This window comes from Larimichthys crocea, chromosome XVI, assembly GCF_000972845.2.
Source record: "Larimichthys crocea isolate SSNF chromosome XVI, L_crocea_2.0, whole genome shotgun sequence".
In the NCBI taxonomy this organism is placed as follows: Eukaryota; Metazoa; Chordata; class Actinopteri; family Sciaenidae; genus Larimichthys; species Larimichthys crocea.
In genome coordinates, this window is record NC_040026.1 from 17,483,923 (window position 1) to 17,505,154 (window position 21,232).

General features: G+C 41.9%; 1 protein-coding gene across 5 annotated transcripts in view; it reads left to right on the plus strand.

Moving 5' to 3' along the window:
- Positions 1 to 21,232, plus strand: part of vti1a (vesicle transport through interaction with t-SNAREs 1A) — a 116,270-nt gene that overhangs the window by 76,631 nt on the left and 18,407 nt on the right. For 2 of the 5 annotated variants that reach the window (XM_019264777.2, XM_010747650.3), the window contains one exon: positions 2,028 to 2,089. In XM_019264777.2, the coding sequence (XP_019120322.1) occupies positions 2,028 to 2,089 (62 nt within the window). Of the gene's footprint in view, positions 1 to 2,027; positions 2,097 to 15,961; positions 16,087 to 21,232 lie in introns of all 5 variants that reach the window. The other 3 variants (XM_019264778.2, XM_010747730.3, XR_003463985.1) reach the window with 2 other exon arrangements.

Sequence of the window (21,232 nt, forward strand, 5' to 3'; positions counted from 1 at the left end):
TGCACTTTCTATCCTCAAGGCTGTACTTTTTTCTTTATTAAATGCTCTGTTTAAATAGATATATTGAAAGGTTATAGATCAGAGACTACTTTGAGTTCTTTACATAATATTAGTTTTATGTTATAATGATGGTAACAGTTTTGAATCCTGGAAAGTGGCCTAGAGTTATATTATTTTTAGCTGTACATTCAAATAAAACACAGAGGAAACATCTTACTCTCTTTTTTACCATATAGACAAACTGTTTATTTAAGCACTTTAGTGCACTGGTTTCCATTTCAGGTTAAGGAGGAAAGTATGAGATTCTGCGAGAGGCTGTGGGGAGAGAAAGAGGAATGGAAAGAAGGAATGATTCAGAGATGTATTTTGGGAGAAAGTGTGAAGTATCTAGGGGACAGATCTGTGGGTAGAGGCAGACATCAGGCAACTGCAGGACTTGTTGTCTTTGCCAGAGGGCCCAAACCCCAGGTCCCCCACCTCCTACCCCGAACCACATGTATCCTTGGCTCTCGCAACCTGCATCGCACCAACACAGGCTGCCAGAGGGTAGGAAGGAAGGATGGAGGAAGAGAGGAAAAAGTAGCAGCAAAGGAGGGGTAGGAAGAGTGATGACTGCAAGGTGAGCCAGAACAAACAGGAAAAAAGAGTGATGCTGGAACCATTGTGGAGAAGAGGAAGGTTCTAAGAAGATATGTTAGGACGAGGAATTAAAAATAGAATAGCATATAGTATAATACACTGATGAAAACACACTGAGTGAGAGTGGCTTTATTGGGAGAGCAGTTATTATCTCAGAGAGCGATGAAGATGAATGACTCCCTGCTGACTCTAGAGAGAACCTCTCTGCAAAGATTCTTCCCCACAATCCCTCATCATCCTCTAGAAATGCGACTACAGGTAGACGTTAGTGGCAGCTCACTCAGTGCAGTGTCAGCACTTTTTTTTTTCTTACAGTCACACTCACACCTTGTCTGCAACATCTCTGCAAATTCCTTTTCCAAGTGAAAGTCCCTACACCTCATAAGAGGGTGGAATGAAAACATCTCTGTGACCCCTGAGGGGAAAAAAAAAGGCAGAGAGAAAGAAAAGACAGAAGATGGAGCAAGAAAAGGGAAAATATACAAGGCAATTAGCCCTGAAATAACCATGATCATTATTTCAACTGTGCCTTCATGGACTCCCCGTGCTTGCTATGCATGTCAAAAGTAAAGGGCCTATCTCACTCTTTTTCGTACATCATTCTAACATTTGCTTTGCAGCCAGATGAGCAGTAGGCTATTAGGATGACATGTCCTCCTAAGCAGGAAACCATTGGCTACTTGTGTAAACTTGCAGTGATTTTCTATCTATCATGATCACTCTAGTTTATCGGCTTACCTAAAAAAGCAAACACAGATTTAATTTATGGGAGCAATTTGTTTTTTCAGTAACCCATGCAACTTCTATCTGAAAGTATGTTTAAAAGTAGGTTTAGTAAGAGGTTGTCTCTAGAGAAGTGAACCCGTAACCTAAAGGTTAAAAAAAAAGAAAGCTTCAAATCAAAGGATCTCTGAGCCGCAACTAACAACTTTGAGTGGAAGGATAAAGCATCAAACTTTAGAGGGCTTTCTCACCTTGCCCTTGAGCACAATACTTTGCCTCAAGGCCGGTGGTACAAGGCTGTGCAACAGTATAGCCTTGCACAAGCCTAAGGTATTGCGGTAATTATTGTAAAGACTTTAATGATTCAACACCTTTTCAGCAATTATACAATATATTATGTAGCCATGTATACCTTGGCATTAATCCATCAGACTGGTGCTGATATTAAAATGCACTGTGTTCATTGCTAGTTTTCAGTTATGTAAGAGTTTAACTTAGTTTCCTTTTCTGTCTTTTAATTGTATAATGAGATCAGTTGTCGTAGCAATGTAATTTGGCACTAGAGGACATTTTTCTGCTCTTTCATTTTATTGAGTCGTTAGATCAGAATGGAAACTAAAACCTGTCCTTCTCTCCCGCCCCCCCCTCCTCTTCTCTCTCCCCAGCTGAGAGAAACAGACGCCAACCTGGGCAAGAGTTCTCGCATCCTTACCGGCATGCTGAGAAGGTAAGAGGTAGGTAGGGACCTTGTTTCTGCACCTCTCTGTATGTGCCGTGCTCCAACTGTGCTGCTCCAAGTCATCACCATCTAATAAAGTTTATAATTAGATCGAAATTATCCATCTTTTCCCCTTTCCATTTATAATTGGTCTTAAAGACGGTGTTGCTGTTGGCCGCATTTATTTCCATTACATCGCTTTTCCAGAGAACACGGGTTAGGATGGATAAACAAATAAATGAACATGTGAATTAATGGGCGAATGTAAACCAAAGTGTTTACATTTTAAAGGAAATATAGTTGTATCATAATCCATCACCTGTAGTCACTTGTTAAACTTTGACTAGTTGCTTTTGGTCCACTACTCAACAATGTACATTATTTAGGCACTTTTTTCTGCAGTATAATCAACTCAAAATCTCGAGGGTAATATTTTATTCTAAAATACTTTTTGATTTTAATCATCCTGATTATTGTCCCATCAATATGACACTTACTGTATGTGTTAATGAACACATTAACTAATCTAATAATGTGAATCCTTGTTCTGGTACATGCACTGTTTTCGGTGTTTAGTGTCTGGGTAGACTGAGAAAAGAATTGCACAGCATAGCACGCTGCAGAAAAGGGCTGGAAAAGATAAATGCATACTGTACATGTCTCCATTCTTTTCTTCTCTTTGTCTTTGTTTTTCACAAAATGCACTTATCCAACTTGCAGTCTTTGTCTTCTCTTGCTCGCTAGCTCGTGCACAAGGCAGCCCCCAACAATCACACAAACACAGGCATTCACACGCAAATATTTCAATAGTCCTTGCATTATCTTATGCAGTCGCCGCCACCTAACACACACGCACAGTCACACAGTCCCACACACACACACACACACACCGTAATGTCTTGTCACATCTCCATTTCATAAAGTGCCTGTGTGCCTACCCCTGAACCGTGACGCCACGGTTTTGTTTCTCGCTCCCTCTTTCTTGTTTTTTTTTTTCTCTCTCCCTGTCGCCCACTGTGGATTTTGATTAAGAGTAATATGTAAATGACACAGACTAAATGTAAAATCCTGGGGCCAGGAAGGAAGTGCCAATTGAAATAGATGCTTCAGTGCCCGTAGACAATTTGGAGGGCGGCTCACAGGGCGGCCGGCAGTTACTAGAGAGGGAAGGCCTGAGAAGGGCTGTGACGCCGACTGTAACCAATATTTCTGCATATGTCTCCATTTTGTCAAGTCTGATTATGGGAAGAGGAGGAGGATCGCGGGGGGGGTCAGCTTGCCTGGCATGTCACCCGAAGCTGTCCAGAAATCATTCATCATTCCCTCCTCCTCTCCTCTCTTCTTCCCTCCACCCCCCTCCGGTGCTGAAGTAAATAACACACTTATTTCAATATTATCATATTAATGTTAAAGTTCAGCTGTCACCTAATGGGAAGACTTAATCAGACGTAGCATTTTAAGAGGCAAGCTGCCACCCCCTCCCCGCTACCACTCTCCAGCCCCCCTGTCTTGACGTGCCTCTCCTCCTCTGGTTAGCGCCCCGCTCAAATCAGGATTTATGAGGGCCTTCCAAAGTGGGGCCCGGCTGCGAGCCTCTCCGACTACCACCCGCCTTTCTGCTTGATGGGAGCAGCACAACATACACCCCCCTCCCCGTCTTTCTTTAACAAAAAGTCTTTTTTTTTTCTCTTTTCGTTTCTTTGCTGTTTGAATAAAAGACAGTGTGTTTTGTTGTAAGCTTGTGGGCTGGAAACGTCAAATCTGAAGTCATTTATAACCAGAGATAGAGAACTGAGAGCGAAAAGTGAGTTCAGGATGGTTCAATGATATCTCGCCCCCCCACCCCCTTTTAGGCAATTCTTCCTCATTTCGCCATTCATTTCATTATTTGCTCCCCTGGTTTTATGCCTTTTGATTAATTGTGTATTTGTGTGCAGTGTCAGAGCAATTGTAGTTTCTTTACACTGCTGTTGGAGTCGGGGGTGTGGTTGGTTTGTCATTCTCCACTTGTTTGTCGCAGCTATAGAAGTAGTGCATTGATTTAGGTCTGCCATGAATATGTAAAGTTACGTGAAAGTAAACCTTTTCCTGTTCTGTATTATAAACTCTGTGCGTGTGATATGAACCTGAGGTTGACACAGATATGTACTTAATTACGGGATGATAAATATTACATCTTTTGTTAAATTATTTTGTTTTTATTTTTGTTATAAAAGGCGACATTTAGCAAAATTTGAAAGCCGGTATCATATTTGTGTCCAGGCCAACAATTGTTTTACCTCCACAGAGAGGTAATGAGGACATACATAAATTTCGAAGCAATTCCAGGTTAATTTTGAACAGTCAACAGTTTGGTTTTGATCCATGGTCAAACATCAGTGTGTAAGTGCAGGGATTTTCATTGTGATCCACTAAACAGTGTATTTTTTTCCATTGTTGATGTCGTTTCTTTTAAACTCACACCTCTTCTTGAAGTGTCTTTATGGTCTGGTGCATATCACCCCAGCTGAGAAACAATTAGACACTCATTATGTTAGCTGTCAGGGTTCAAGAAAGCCAATTAACTTAAAGACTCTGTGAATATCACTTATAGTAAGAAAACATTCAGACACACACACATCTCAGATAGCTGTTGCTTTGTTTGAAAATGAATCTTTACAACTTTATGACTGTGAAAGTCATCACTGCCAATGAGGATAATTACTATAAAACACTGCCTATAGGTGCTGTTGATTGGCTGGGTCACGGTTGATGACTTGTCTCACAAACATAGCTTCTGTTTTATGTCATCCCTATTCATCTATTCAGTGGATGTCAGCGGTCGAGTGGTGAGGATCCACTCTTAGTTAATTTGTAATTCAATTTTCTGAAATCCTTTGGGTTTTAATTATATGGTGACAGGCACAGTGATCCCAATGAGGCAGAAAAGCAATCCTGATATTATATTAATATAATATGATCATCAAATGATCTATTATCATTCTATTTAGCACCACCACCACAACTTTGATTGGTTGAATTCCTCATTAAAGGAAGTTGATCTTTAGCGTAGATAATATTGGATACATGAAATATAAAATATTAACAGCACCTTAATCCTATTAGCATTACATGTCAGCATTTTAGTACTAGTCCTAAATTCACAAACCTTTTAGAGTGGTGGCTTTAGTTCTTAAAAAAACATACACCTTATCTCAGGCCAAAGTCATTTCTTTGAGCCTTGATCAGGCTCACAGATATTAGCTGAACGCTCTGATGTCAAAGACTTTAAATGTTCACTTTGTCTAGTGGATTTTACTTTCAACTAATTGGTCTAATTGGTTTGGGTTTGGTACAGTCAGCATTAGGAACGGATGTAGCTCATAGTGTGGATTAGAGAAGCCACAGACCTTTTGATAAGACCTCTGTTATTTCTATGATACACTGACACTATGGCTTCCCGTAAATACAAAATGGCCCTATGAACTGTGTACTGTGAGCCTTCCTGCTGCCATACTGAGCATCTCACCCACCACGGTCAGAACCGTTGGGAATGGGATGCAGCTCCAGACCCAGTTAGGATCGCTGGGTCTCCTGGCAGCTTCACGGAAGGAGGGGGCACAGTGAAGGGCAATGAAGCAGGGAGGATGGGGGATGTGTGGGGGGGGGTGATGTATATTTTGAAGCAGAGGGGTTGTCTGCTCTCGCTGGCAGCTGATCCCACATGCAGGTGGTCGACTCAGTCGCCAGGCAGATCAAAAAGTCAAGGCCCCGGGTGGACCTCCCTTTGAAATGGGAATGGGGCCTAGATATCAGACAGAAAACATAAGCAAGCTCCCAGCCACAGAACAGCTCCATATTCATGGCTGGGACTGGCAGTAGCGACGTGCAGACAGGATGGACACAGCCTCAGCCTTCAGAAGAGGACTCATGCACACTCTGGACACTGATTAAGAGATCAGCCCATGAGCTGTGGTGAGGAAGATGCAGTTGCTCACAAGCTAGTGCGGCTGAACTGTTACCAAGACACTAACATCTGGACAAGCTGTCTTAATGTGTGGCCAAGTTTGTTTCCCTAATTTTACACTTACATGCAGCGAATTCAGTGTGAATATAATAAGCTAACCAAGAAGTAAGCTTACAACCTTCTGAGTTCTGTTTTCTGTTGTTCTTTTACTAAAATAAAAAAATTGATTTATATGATTAATTGATGTACGGAGAGCTAGTATCGGAAAATCAAACGTTTCCTGGCTGTGTTATTAACAGGCAACCGTTTTTCCTCATTTGGCCTAATAAACCTAAGTACGATCAGTGTCATGGCACAAGAGACCAAAGTGCATGGCCCCAGAAAAGCATCTGGAGAAGGGAACTTTTGATTCCCTAAGATCTACAAGTTTTGCCTCTCTTCCTGTATTATTGGCAAATATATACTCTCTCTCTCTATCCGTCTGTCTGGAATATTAACTACTGGTATATGTAGGTCACATAAATTAATGGAATTTAACTGTACCAGTGAGCTGCGGTGGGATCGGAGTCTTGGGGCCCTCTTGAAGTCGCGTTATGTAGTTGAACAAAAAGATCAGATTTTTTTTTAATTGAAGCTGAAACATGGGGCAGTTCAGATGTTTTTTTTTTCCTTCCTCCCCTTTTTCTTTTTATTTATTTATTCGTGTTGCCCTGTTTTTTAGGTTTGAGAAGAGCGGACGAAATACTTCATGGTGGTGGGTCATGAAAGTCAACCCAGTGGAACAGTGGCAGGATTCCTGACACTATGTCCTATTATACCCACAATCATATGCAACATGCATCTACAATCCAACTCGCTGATATATTTCCCCCTGTGTTTCATCAGAATATATATATACTCCATGTCTATGACATCGTGTAAGACATGTCCGCCTATTTTACATTCTATTGTACATTGTATTACAGCTGAACTCATCATAGTAGCCATAGCCGAGCTTCATGTTTTCCGTCCCGAGAGTGGCAGATCACTCCCAGTGGATCACAACTCTCTCTGATCTCTTGCTGCCATGTTAATTCCATGTACTACATTTAAACGCATTCCCTTTGCTTTGCAATTTGTTCGGCCTGGCATCATTACCACCCCACTCAACTCCCTCAACTCCCCATCCCTTCGGGGTCAGTCCTATCCCTGGCCCTTTTCGGCCCCCTCCAAAGGGTAGCATTCTGCGCTTTTTATGTCCGGTCTGTTTTTATTCTGGCAAAAGAGCAAAGTGCTAAAGCATGAATCGTATCTGCCCTCACCGCAACCCCTAGATAAACTTTTTACATATCAAGATGAGCGCAGATGTTGCGTGTGTGTGTGTGTGTGTGTGTGTGCATGCATGCACATTATGTTCAGTAGATTAAGGATAGCATTTTAGCCTACTGTAGGAAGAGATTTGGTGTTAGTCGCAGTATTCCTGCTGTTGGGAGACAAACAAGTAATACTGAAAGACCTTGATTATCTCACATTTTCTTCAGCAAGAAAAGCAAATGCAAAATTTCATCAGCTGCTCATGTCCACACGGACGTCTGGGGCATCTGTGTACAGTGACCACTCAGATTTCTAACCATACAGACATAGTGTAGTGTGCTGACCACTTAATTACTGTAGTGGAGATACATTTTGATATTAAATTACTGTTTTATTTTTATCAAGGCATTTCACTTCTCTTTTTTTTTTTATGGTTTTGAATGTCAGATAAGTGTCTTGTTTGGACATGGGAGATACTTTTTAATGTTCCTGTGTGTCTATGTGTGTGTGTGTCTGTGGCTACAGGCTGCTGCTGGGACAATGACAGGGTGCGCCTCAGCCTCATTACTCACTGCTCCTGAGCCAAACAAGCACCACTGCCACCTCTCTCTCTCGCTCTCCCTCCTGCTTTATCTCTGTCTTTTTCTCTTTTCCTCCACCTCGCCCATTAGAGAGTGCTGATGGGACGTTTTTTGCAGAAAGAAAAAGATACACACACACACACACACACACACACACAAGCCTGGGCTGTAGAGGAAGGGGTTGTTGACAAGGGCAAAGACGTGTTGTTGTTTTATATAAGGGATGCATTTGTCTGTTGAGGATTGACTCGCTTTAGCTGGCTGCCAAAGCCCCTTTTTTCTCCCTACATATCTCCTTCTCTCTATTTCATAGCCCATAGCTAGTTTCTGTTTTTTCATAGGTCAGGGCAGAGTTGAATTCAAATTATTCCAAGTGTGATTTTTTATTTATTTATTAAAAAAACCCAAATTCATGCAAAAAATGTCAGCGTTTCAGACAGACAGCTAGCTTTAAAGATGGTAATTCATTTTAAGGTTGATGGCATTCGCGATCAAAGCACAACAAGCAAAAACTAGACACATCACGATTGAACCTGCTATATCAGCACAATTACATATGACTCTTGAACCGGGCATCAATGCTGAACTTGGCAACTCCAACAAAGAACACTCTTTGCACCATCACTTCTCCAGTGCTCTAGGGTCAACCAGCCACGACATTGAGGTGATGTTTCGTTCGACCTCGCTCATACCATCCTAGTTGATGGAGCTTCTTTTTTTTCCCCCCCTCCTTTAACCCTGACAGACTGTCGTTCTGACGAGATGACTGGAGATCAGTGGCGCTCTCATCCCTTGAAGTGGCTCCAGGTGTCACTCCAAGGGTACCCGCCCTGTTTGATCTGCCGTCGAGCGCCTGTCGGGCCGCGGCACCCTCTGATTTCCCGGTCAGAGGGGAAACAGGCTCTCCTGTCCAAAAGTTCCACTGCTACTTTTGAGTGACAGCAAGGGAGAGGGATTGGCGTCCGTAGAGCAAACCATAACCGTAACTGTTTGGGAATGAAATGTTTCCTCCTGTTATGATTCCCCAGCTCACGTTTAGCAGCTATAGGGAACTCTCTCACATACCCCCTCAGGAGATCATTGTATAGAGGTGATCTTGATTTGATATGCCAGGCCCCAGCAGTCCAAATAAAAGGAAAGGAAACAAAATAAACATCAGATGAAACCAAACCATTTTCACTGATCATGCTGTGGGCCTTGTCTTAAGAAGAAGAAAAAAAACATCCTCTCAAACAACTTCAGATGCTGTCCAAAGGAGGTCCCTGTTTTCACTGAGGAGCTGCACAAACAAAAAGGACAGATGAAACAAAATGGAGGAATGGAGGTATATATCTTTTCAGCAAACATAGATGCCTGTATCCTTCCTCCCTTTCATTTTATTATATCCGTTACGTTTTTCCCCCACCTACTGTGAGCTTCTGTAGAAATTACAGGTGAGATCTCAGTCTGTGGCAGGGCCTGCCTTTCGTCTAGAGAGAGCAAGGGGAAGGGTGGGGTGGGGGGGGTTTGGGGGGGGGGGGGGGTTTGAGAGGGGAGGAAAGACTGAGAAGGAGAGGAAAAAGAGATTCATGCTTTGCAGTACTGCTGTGTTGTTTGTGGCACTCTTCCCTTTGTGTGTCTGGCGATAACTTATTCAGCACAGGGCCATTCATCCAGGGGTTGAGCGCGGGCGTCCGTCAAGACGGAAAATAATGAGGCGACAGCAGCGCAGAGGATAGCTTTCTCCCTCTGCCTAGGTCGCCCCCCTCCTCTACTCCTACTCCTCCTCCCCCATCTCCATCTCCTCCTCCTCCTCCTAGCCTCCCATTATCAGCCGATTTAAATAGATAATAGGGGGCCTTCTTCAGGACATTTTGAAGCAATTAGAACCTATCACATTGTCTCTTATCTGACTGTTGTTCCCTCCCAGCAAGCCATTGTGCATACTTCTGGGCTTACTATGCAACAGCTGCCTGGAATATTGTGGAATGCCACAGCATTACTGGATGCCAGTATTTGTGACAAGGAGAGAGAAAAAAAGGCTATTTTGTTTCCTATATCTTTGCAATAGACTCTGTACCCATATGTGCATGTCAGGCACTATTCCATCTCGAGCTATGCCAAGACATGGGATCCCTTTGCCATGATAAGGTACTGTTTGGCTGCATTGCTTGGCAGAATAAAGTGGCTCCTGCCCAAACACTTGCACTGTACATGCCTTCCCTGCACTTTGAGTCAGCTCTCATTTAATTCTTCCTCTCACCATCACTGTGCAGTCCATTTTGTTGGCTCAAAACGTACAGTGACATACAGCAGTGGAAAGAGAAGATCATGTACCCATGTACTCTTGAATTTAATACAAATTATGACAGCTCGTAACCTAATAGAAAAGCATGTTCGATAGGGTCCACAGGTCTAGATTGTTACTGTATATAGTTGTATTTATAACAAAGACATCTAAATAGTTTTTCCAAAACTGTGATTGTCTCAACAAGAGAGAAGAGACAAGTCAGCTGTCTAAGTCATGTTTGCATCAGGATAGATGGTTAAGCATAGTTTTTGCTGTTATTGGTGTTGGCCCTCAGATCAATCTTTGGAAGGGTGCAAGAGCTTGAAATATTTACAAATGCTGAATTTTGACTTGTTTCTTTTTTTTTCTTCTCTTTTTAATATTTTCTTCTAACCCATCAATCATTTACTCTGTCTGTATCTCATCCTGGCAGACCCCCAGGATGGTGCAATGTAACAAAGGCAGTACATTGTTGCCATGCCGTTGATGGCATAAAAGATCCCCTTTATCACAATGGGCAGAACAATAAAAAGACAGACACTTTTTTTTTTCAAGGAAGTAAGGTTGTAAGGCAATCCATTTATAGGCCTCAGGATTTAAGAGGATTTTCCATCAAAATACTTAAGCAATGCATTGGTCTCTTTTCTAAGCAAAACACTCCTAACCTTGAGTGCTTTCATACTAAACACAAAAATAGAAATGTATTTCTTCTAACCCAAAGACAAGAAGCTAAAGGGACAGACCTCCTTGCCCCTCCTATTCAATACTTTGGTTTGGTGGTGCTTGGTGTGAAGGGCATTCCATGATGTGTATAACGACATTTTTGACAAGAAGAGCTTTCAAAATATCTTTTTTGCTAAATCTAATCTCACAATGGAGTCTACTATTATCCAAAAAAAAAAAAAAATCAATCTGAATCTTTCTTTGAATCCCTTCTATTGTCATATGAAAGTTTTCGTCTGATTGTCTGCTAACAGGATACAAGCATCACAGACAAAATAAAACAACAAAAGAAGTCTAGTGAGTGCAAAGTAAATCTGCACTTTTTTGTTTTTTGAGTCATTGTATTTCAGTTCAATAGTTTCATTTGTCAATAGTTGTAAATAATGAAATTTCTTCTCACCTTTTGACTGATGTTTATCCAAAGAGGTTTTGTGTCTGTAGCGACTGAATGTCAGCCTTGCAACACTAGCCTAACAATGCCTTTGTTTTATTGTATTAAAAGGGCTGTGATAGCAGCTTAGGTCATGGTGGAATAGGTGTACACAGCTCCTGTTTGTTCGGCTCACTTAAGTACACCCTCGAACTAGATTCAGTAGAGCTGCTTATTGCTAGGTGATGCTGTATGTAAAATAACGTTAAATGTTTATTGTGCCATCATGTGCCATCTCATAAACTCTTAAATGCTAATTTCTTTTTAAATCAAGGAAAATACCAAAAACATGTATTATTGGTCTTCTCAGACTATTATTTAATTACATAATTTTTGACCAGCTCACCTGAAAAGGTTTGAGTTCGATCTGTTTCACGAATATTTGTGGTATATGAACTCTAACTAGATCTTAATATGCTAATGTATGTAGTGATGTTTCAGTGTCGGAGCACGTTTAGAGCAGTTCCTTGTTTTCTCACCCTAAAAATGATAAGACTCATTCGAAGGGCCCACTGACTCTTCCTGCTTAGGCATTGTTAACATATAGTTATTTGAAAAACGAAATGCTGCAATAGAATGACAGCGATGTTTGAGATGGTGCATGTGACAAATGAACAAAACGGAGACAGATCCATAGTTATTTGAATTAGTAGGCTCTGACAATGAGTCGGGCATGACCACTGAGATGTCTTGTATGCTTTTGTGTGGATGCAGACAATTGAATTATGGCACTAAACCCACTGAAACACTGTTTCTCTCTGTGTGTGAGTATTGACCGTGTCAGTTTGTGACACAGGTTGTTTTGTTTGTTACTCCCTAGATGCCTTTGTCCCAGCGGTACATTCCAGCGAAAGCATAGTTGGTTGGACACTGAATCGTAACAGTCATCCCTCTGACTGATTCATATTTAGTGATGTTGAAAAGGCCTTTTTTCATGATGGATGCCTCAAACCATCATGTGTTGTAGCCAAAATCATAAAGACAAAGCAGAGTTGTGCCACAAAAGCTTTTAGAACCTTGATCAGTGGAGAAATCCCCAGTGAAGTCCAATGCCCATAGAGTCCATTTTTAGCCCGGGGACCATAGGAAGTTTTCTAGATGTTGTATAATTAGACGGCATACAGTTAATCTTAAGAGACTGTTTGGCAGGCGCCATCTTTCCACTCTCAAGTTTTTCACTCTTTGTCAGCCATGACTTTAAAATCTTTAAAACCTTTTTATTGCTTCAAGAAGTGTTGACAATTATGGTAAACATTATTTACAAAGGGTAAATATAAACACATACCTTGATATACTGACAGTCTAATAATTCTGAAAAGGGATTCTCTGATGACATACCCTGGCCCGGAAATTTGAGTCAAGTGCAGTACACGTTCAAGCCCTTGGCCTGGCTTGGGTTTTGGGGAGTGAACCAGCCATGCACGGCTGGTAATGACAGGTTCCATGTTGCCCGTGGCTTGTGGCCCACTGCACTGTTTGTTTGGAGAGTGGTGCTCGGCCGTGAAGTGCTGGCCCAGCTGGCAGCAGTTCCATTGCCCCTTTGGCCCGATGGCTGGGGCTTGTTTGGCCCACACCAACCAGGCAGACTGGCATCCAGGAGGCTGTGGAGGAAGAGGTGGCGCGGGGTGGGGGTCTGACAGAGGAGAGGAGCTGTTGGCTGAGCACCCTGGTGCTAGGCCAGGCCTGCTGCCAACTGGAGAGAAGACTTCCCCGCTCACACCACGATCTTCACGTCTCTGTGGCGACAGGGATCTTAGTTTGCACCTCAAGGGTCAACATCATCCCATCGTGATCTGTCTCAACAACCTTGCTCACAGAACAGCACTGAAAACCTTGCAAATATATTTTTTTCATATTCCTTTTGGCAGCCAGTATTTTTTTTGGTCGATTACCACAAGCCTGTATTTTAGACAACTGGCCACTTTGTTTATTTCATGTTTTTATTGCATTTCTGAGTACCCCTGTAGTGTATTATAACACAAATAATGTTATTTACACACACATACATATACTTTGCCTCCACAGTCAAAAAGTTCAGTTGACCGTCTTGCATCTGCCAACATTCTTGCAGGGTTGTGAAAATGAAAAATGCTGCCCCGTGAAGTCATTCCCTTCACTCTTTCGAATGTTAATTTCAGGACTATATACTACACTCCAACAGATTTGATTATATATGCAGCTGTGTTTAACAAGAGACCCTGAACTCTCACCTCTGACCCTTAGTGCACCTGTACGGCCAGATGTAACTCTTTCAATGTGCCGTGGACACATGCTGTAAATTTAATTAGTTAAAGAATTATGTGCAACATACAGCTGGTAGGGAAAAATAAACATGACAGTTGTACATAACCTGTAGCATAGCCTGGTAGCCATGAAGATAACCCCTGTACAAATATCCAGTCCTTTCTAAACCGTCACTTAAAGCCCTGAAAACCATTGCCTTTCGAAATTTAGAGCTGCTTTGTTTATTTTCTGAGTGTTTGCTGGGTCACATGGGTACATCCTGTCAGCCATCGTATAAACTTTAAACCCCACCCCATATTCTGATGGCGCCAGGGCTAACATTGCTTCAGTGTTAAAGGGAAGTTGTGAGGACATTGATGTCTTGGCCTAGCATCCTAGTGTCACTTTCCCAGCCTGTTTGTGGAGCCCGCCAGTCCCCTCATTCTCCTCAGCTGACCTGAATGCATCACTGAGTATCACACACATGTGAGGAGCCTGATATCCCAGCCAGCAACAAATGTTTTCCTACCGTTACCATTGCATTACTATTGTACACAGCCTTCGTCCTTTGACCTGGCTCACACTGAGTCTCTGTTGGTCAGATGTTTTGCCTGACTCTTTAGGCCAAGACTCTATTTTGTTTAACAAGACGTTGATGCACACCCATCTCATCTAAAAGTTTCCCTGTGGTATGGCATTTCAGAACAGACTTGACATAAACCATTTCTAAACACTGGTTTCATTTCACCAATCTTTAATTACATCGTTTGGTAGAGACCGAGGTACAGAGTCGAAGCTAAGCACCATGTTAGCAAAGCGTATAATAGTGAGGGATACCACAGCCAGAGGACAGTGGGTCGAGAAGAGGGAAAAATATCGTACACAAACAAATACTGAAAAAAAGCTTTAGGTGTTACAGACTTTTAAATGTGATTTTGATAAATTGCTCATGGCCTAGATGGCTGTGTCTACATTTAGCTTTTTAAAACAATTTGATTCATAATGGGATGTCTGGTTTGTGACGACAGTGGTGGAAAGTTATTAAGTGGAAAGTTATGTGGTCTTTTTTAGAGTATCTTAAGTTAGTGGTCATCCACTTAACTGTGCACAATGTACTACATATTATATAGAAGACGTTATCGCAGTTCCTTTGCCATGACCTTTGTATAAACTTCAATACTACTCCACTTTCCCCGTCTAGGTATTAATTTTCATTCAATATGTATTTCGGGATTCACAACTGACGCCAGCACTGTACCAACATTGTTACAAATTAAATTGGTGCAGTTATTTTGTGCCTGTATTTTTATTTATTTTACCCTGTTACCTTATTGCTCAACATATTTCAGCTTAGCGTCAAGAAGCTAGCCACGGTCAGTCAATTAATTGTAGGTTTTCAAACCATTGGGTTGCATTCCAGTTGCACAGTGTTTCAGTGTATTATGGTGCCCTGAAGAATATCATTGTAGCCCAGAGCGATGGTTAAGCCTTCCTCCAGCTCTGTGACAAAGGCGGCTGTGAGGTCGTGCCCGAGGCCAGGGCTATCAGAGCTATCAGTACAGCAGAGAAAGAGCATAACAACAAGCCCTGTCAAATAATGGTGTCAACAGTGGGATTGTTTAGCTTCATTTGTGCAAGGAATGTCCCCGGTTTAATGGTGACGTGCCGCTGTCTATTGACTCAATGGGTCGGATTTTACCCTGTCGTTGATTCCGCTTCTCTTTCTCTGAGCGTGTTTTGCTATATAATGCTATATTGTAATGTATGCTGTGCGTTGATTTAAAATATTTCCCTTTTTTTTCAAACTTTTAAGATGTCAGAAAGGTCAGTTGTCAAGGATAGTTGGCCTAAAGACAGATGTGGGAGGTGACATGATAACTCTTTTTTTATTTGTATTTTTATTCAAGCTTTTCTTGCCTCCCACTGAGACCTGTAGTCTGATCAGCAAGAGTTTTTTCTTCCTTGTTTATTAAGTTTGGTTGTAGTTCGGTCATCAATATTTACAAGTATAATCCTGGAAGTCAGGCGATGAGAGTCAGTTGATGGGCAGCAGTGTAGGATTTATTGTCCCTGTGTTGAACTTGCAAATGGATAATCGCTTCTTAGTGATCTTGTGTCTGCAGTCACGATGGGCAGACAGCAAAGTATCTATGGAAAGTTTTGCTTATTAAATGTGGCTTTTCCGAGCAATAAGATCACCGTTAAAGCAAAAGAGAAAAGAGTTTTCAGTGTTTATTTTAGCCATGCCATTGTGAAGTAGTCTTTCCAGGGTTCCGGATGCTAGTTGCTCTCTGAACTGTCAGAATGCCTGTTATTATTGAACCCATTCTGCCATGCCTTACCCTCTGACTTTCAGCACTTCCTTTACCTGACTCACTGGATAAAATGATTTCTTTTCTCCCCTTTTCTTCTCTAGTCTGAATATTGCTTCCCCCCACCACCACGCCACATCCCCATCCCTCTCTCCTAACGGTAAACGCTAAGATCCAGGAGTGGATCAATGGCTGTTATCCTTTGATGTGCTAGGACGCATTACGAGCGGTGAGTTCTAATTGGAGCAGAGAGCTGAGGATCAATGTTGGCTGTAATTGCCTGACACAGGGATGGGTGTGAGACTTTATTATCATTAATATTTAGACATGATGTGGGAGGACCCAGCCGAGGCTAAATGTACAACGGCGGTGCAAGCCTTTGATCTTAGGAGATAAGCAGATCGATTGGATGTTGGTGGGGGGTGGCTGAAGGAAAAGAGGTCGCGGAAGTGTGGCGAGCTGGACGCACGAATTAGCGAGGCCCACACCCTGGATTTTATCGGATTTCTCTCGGAAGTTTCCCATCAGCTTGGGAAAGGTCATTCTAGGCCTCAGTCCTCCCCATGGCCTGGCATCTGGTCAGTGTCAAAGAACGAAAGAGGGCTAGTAAGTTTAATTTCAAGTTCGGTCACAAATTTACAGAATGGACAACATTATTTATTCATTAATTCAGTTCCAAAATAAGCATGCCCGTGCTGTTGTCTAGGTGGTTTTGTGATGAGATGGTTTAGTTTTGTCCAGGATTCTAAGTAGTTTCGGGATAGATTTAGATTTAGCAGTGAAAAGGAGGAGGATTGAAGAGATATTTAGTGTTTGTCTTTTTGACAGGGTCCATTGTTTGCAGGACGTAACAGAATATGACGGAGGACAGAGGCCCTATGGGGCTCGAGGCTGCTTACTTGGTGTCAGCAAACACAAGACGATGTTACCTAATCTTATGGGTGAAGGAGGGGGGTTAGACTGTCTGATGGAACACTCCCTGTCTAGCAGCGTGACCAGAGGGAACAGGGGCTATCCCCCGTGTCCATTGAGGCTAAAGCCATGCTGAAACTGTAAGGCATATATAGGCAGGGTATATGTTCAATTCTGTCTCCTCCTTTTTGTCACTTGGTTCCCCAGGGACTGATACCTTAATCATTGTACTTAGCGAGACAAAGCTAGGTAACAGGTCTCACAATAGCAGGTGTGTTAGTTTTCATGGCTGTGACCTGCTGCCTGATATTGGACAAAGTGAGAAATGCAGCAGGATTCAGGTCAACGGGGATAATGATCCTGAAAAGAGGCAGACTTAAATCCACCGATCAATTATTCACACAAACTTTACTTTATTTATATATTTAGAAGACATGCAGCTCAAAGTGTTTTAAAGTTACAAACACAGAAAATTACAGGTGAATACATAAAAAAGCAACAAATGTCCCAGTGCATAATCAAAAATTACATGAAAACATGTTGCAGCATGAACTATTGTTGGAAAAAGTGTGTTTCAATCCCATTTTGGGTTTTTCTGTTTTGAATTAGGGTACTGTGGTTATCGTTTATTTGAATTCCCATTAGTTGTTGCCTTGTCAACAACTACTTTTGGCGTCAACGACACTTCCTGGGGTCTATATTAAAAATAGACACTATAATTACGCTGTAGTGTTTACACTTTCGCTACACGCAGTAAACAATACAGTGTGTTTTTTGGTTCGGATAGCTGCAAGAAAATTAGGCTCATGTCAAAAATGACCTAAATTTAATTAGATTTTACATCATACAAGCAAAAGTGGATTATAGTAGAGTAGCTGAATACCAGATTTCTCTCTTTTTCTGTTTTATTTTTTAAATTAAAAGCCTATAGTTGTTGGGGTTTTGCAGTGGTTATTGATGATAGGTCTACTTTGTCTCAACAGTCGTGGCTTTCCATTCTAGTGTACATCTCTTACAGTACATTGTGCCGATGTTTGTACCATTGTGGAAAACCTCAGGGTTGCACAACAAATGGCCCATTGTAACATTTTGATCATTACAGCAGCTTCAGCAGTGTTAACACACACACACACACACACACACACACACACACACACATTAAATGTATACAAATCATTCACTGTATTTAAACCTATAGAAGTAACCAAAGAATAAGATGTTTTCACAATTATAACTTCAAAATATACACTCAAATAATAACTGGTGAGAAAATATCTCATCTTTGCAGGAAAGAGATGACATTTGCTCTCATGTAGAACCTTCTGTTTCATCAATATTGAAAGCCCTTTTCTTTGTGAAAGTCTTTTTCTTTATATAATATATATATTTTCAGTTATACATACATTTTAGTTCTTGTTTAGCCACTTGTAAGACGCTCGTCTTGTTAAAAGTTAGCTCGGTACACACTCGAGTGCAAATGTGTGTGTGCATGTATGTTTCTGAAGTTTATTTGTGTGTACATGCCTGGATTTGTGTATTTGTCTCTATTTCTGCTTTGTGACTGTGTGTGTGTGTGAGTGTGTATTTATGCACATGCCTGAGTGCATGTGAATGAGGGAGTGTGATAAGTAGATGAAGAGTCGTTCAGAGGAGCTTTCTCACTCAGAGGCGTCCCCATCTGTTCATCTGGGCCTAATTGTTCCTGGGTGCGAAGACACTGAAGAAAGGGTGGCAAGCAACTGTATTCGTCCCCTGTCCCGGATTTATTTCTGTAACATTAAAAGAGCACCACCAGTACGCTCCAGATTATCGCCATGTAAATAATGGCACTTGGCTCGATTCCCCGCTAATGAATGTCATTTACTTTTCCAAACGAGGATTAATTATCGACCGAGGACCCCTCTCTCCTCCCACAGGGAGCACGTCGCAATTAACTGCCAAAAGATGGCTGCTAATATTTGTGTTTTTTAAAATATGTCTATATGTACGTACGTGTGCATATGTTCCTGTGACACAGTGAATAACCTCCCAATTAACTGTCTGCTCAATTCTGTGGTATAACGGAGAGAGAGACCCAGGAGAAGAGAAGAGCAAAAGAGACCCGTGTTAGCGTAACGTCCTTGCCTCAATTGAATATAAGGGCTTTTGGATGTTAGTGTTGGACACTGTTGTTGTGAAACTAGGGGAAAAGAGAGAGTTGTGCTGCTTTGGAGCCAGCCTCCTGGTTGCAAAATAAGGCCGGGAAAACAAACACAGGCCTCAAATTAGATTTCCCAAAACATTGCATTCCCTCTCATTTTACACACCACTGTGGCCTGCAGACGAGAATAGAATAACCCGTGAAATCCGCTTCAGATTCAGAATGGCGCAGTCACTGGAACACTTGACAAACGAGTGTCCTTTGGATTTATCTGATGACCCCTTTTTCTTCAGAGAAAAACATCTGAAAGTCTTACCTAATTTACTTACTGGTGGTATGTTGTGAAACTGCCCAGCTTATGATAGGATAGTCCAGCTATTAAAATCTTTTCCCCCTTACTCCCGCTCTTTAATTCTCAAATCCACCTCTCTTTCCCCACGAGCTCCCATTCCTCCTTTTCCCCCGTCAAATTGCCTCTCCTCATGCGTGGGCCGCTTGAGCTGATGCACTTAACCCAAATGAAGGGGAAGATGGGGATAAGGGTTATTTCTGTCGACAGTGGCACCGTTTGAGGTGTGGACCCCCTCCTGAGAACCTGAGACTTTGATAACGCTGCAGAGCTGAAAGGGTTAAATTCAAAAAGGCCCCAACATCTGAAGGGGAAATATGAAGAGATCTGTATTGCCAGGTTTAAGCCAACAAGTCATTTTCAGTAAATGTGAGCATTTTTAGTTTTTGTTTTGTTGCAGTGTTCGTTTTTTTTTTTAACTTCCAAGTTGTCAAGTAGCCTTTGACCAGCTGACAGAGGAATGATCGCTGACTTTGAAGGGACAACAAAGATCAAAATAATTTTAATTTCCATATTTAAAGAATATTTATTCAGTGACATATTTCATTTCTCAGCGTTTCTTAATTAAACCACATTCCTACCTTCGTTGTTTACGTCCGCAAGAAGCCAGTTGAGGTGAGAGCCGTCATGCAGAAAGTGGCTTGTGTGTCAGACAAGCCCACTGAGACAGGGGTTATGATAATGGATAACTGTGAGAAAGGCAAGTAGGGAAGGAGTCTAGAAGAGGTGGCATTTGGATACATACTATACCATGGGGCTATAGTCATGCCCCCACCTCCCTCTTTTCCACTGCGTCCATGTTTTATGGCTAGATTCTGTTACTGCTCCCTGGCTCACCTCGCAGTGTGAAATGAGCAAGTCTCGACTATCCTCCTCACCCCACCCCATGAGCTCGCAGACACACGTGAGCGCTGCCAAGAATGGTGTTTCTGTTTGGGTCTAAACATGTGGAGGTTTATGATCTGCTGAGTGTGTCATTTGAAATGCGGTCGTGCAATATGTCACAGTGCTTGAGGAAATGTTTGCGTGTGTACGTTCAAGTGTGTGTTTGCGATTTTCTGAAGAGAGACAGACTTCTTGCCTGCGTGTACTTACTGCTGACATTACATTTACATTAGTAAACTATAGAGGAGCCTCATGCTTACAATCCTAAATAATATTGAACAGTATAACAACACCCTCCGAGCCGTTTCTACCTTCTTTTTCCGAGTTTCTCTGGCCTTTTCCTTACTTTCTTTCTCTCAGGGGGAGGGTGAGGGGCACGCTCCAGGCTGCAGCAGGTTTAGCAGGTTCTGAGGCATGCGAGAATAATTTTGTATCAGCTCTGTTTCATCATCTCGCGCTGTCAGAAGTTTGTTTCTGAAGCAGGAGCCTAAACACTTGCTCCCTCGGATGATGTGTCACAAGTGGCACTTTGTTGAGCAGTTGTATTCGTCTCTGGCAGTTTTTACATAGTGGAAATGAACAGGGATTGTGCAGTGAGCTAGTTGTGATCTCTGTTTAGTGGAAAGCAGGGCCTTGTCAGAACTTGTATTCTTGTTGTGTAGTGTTTGTCAGTGTTTGATTTATTTTCAGGTTTGGAATTTCCCCCAGTTTCACCCAGATACTATACCCTAACCTAAAAATTTGGATGACCTTTCAGGATATTAACAAGTTTATCATGTGTAATAGTGCCAGAAATCTTATACTTAAGTATATAAACTCTCTTAAATTAATCTCTTTACAGGATCACTTGCCAAAATATAGGCACACACAAAGTGTTATCAGGTAAAGCAGGAATTGGCAGGATAAAGTGAATGTAAAACTTTCTTTACTGCAGTAAAAGATACAGTAATATGATAGTACTCATTAAATAAATGTTTTCATGCAGGTCTGCTTAGGAATAAGAACCCATTCGTTATATAACTGATTGTTGCAAACTCTGCCCGTGTAGTTGAAAGGAGTGTGTTGTCAGAACCTGTGGAAGTGGGTGTT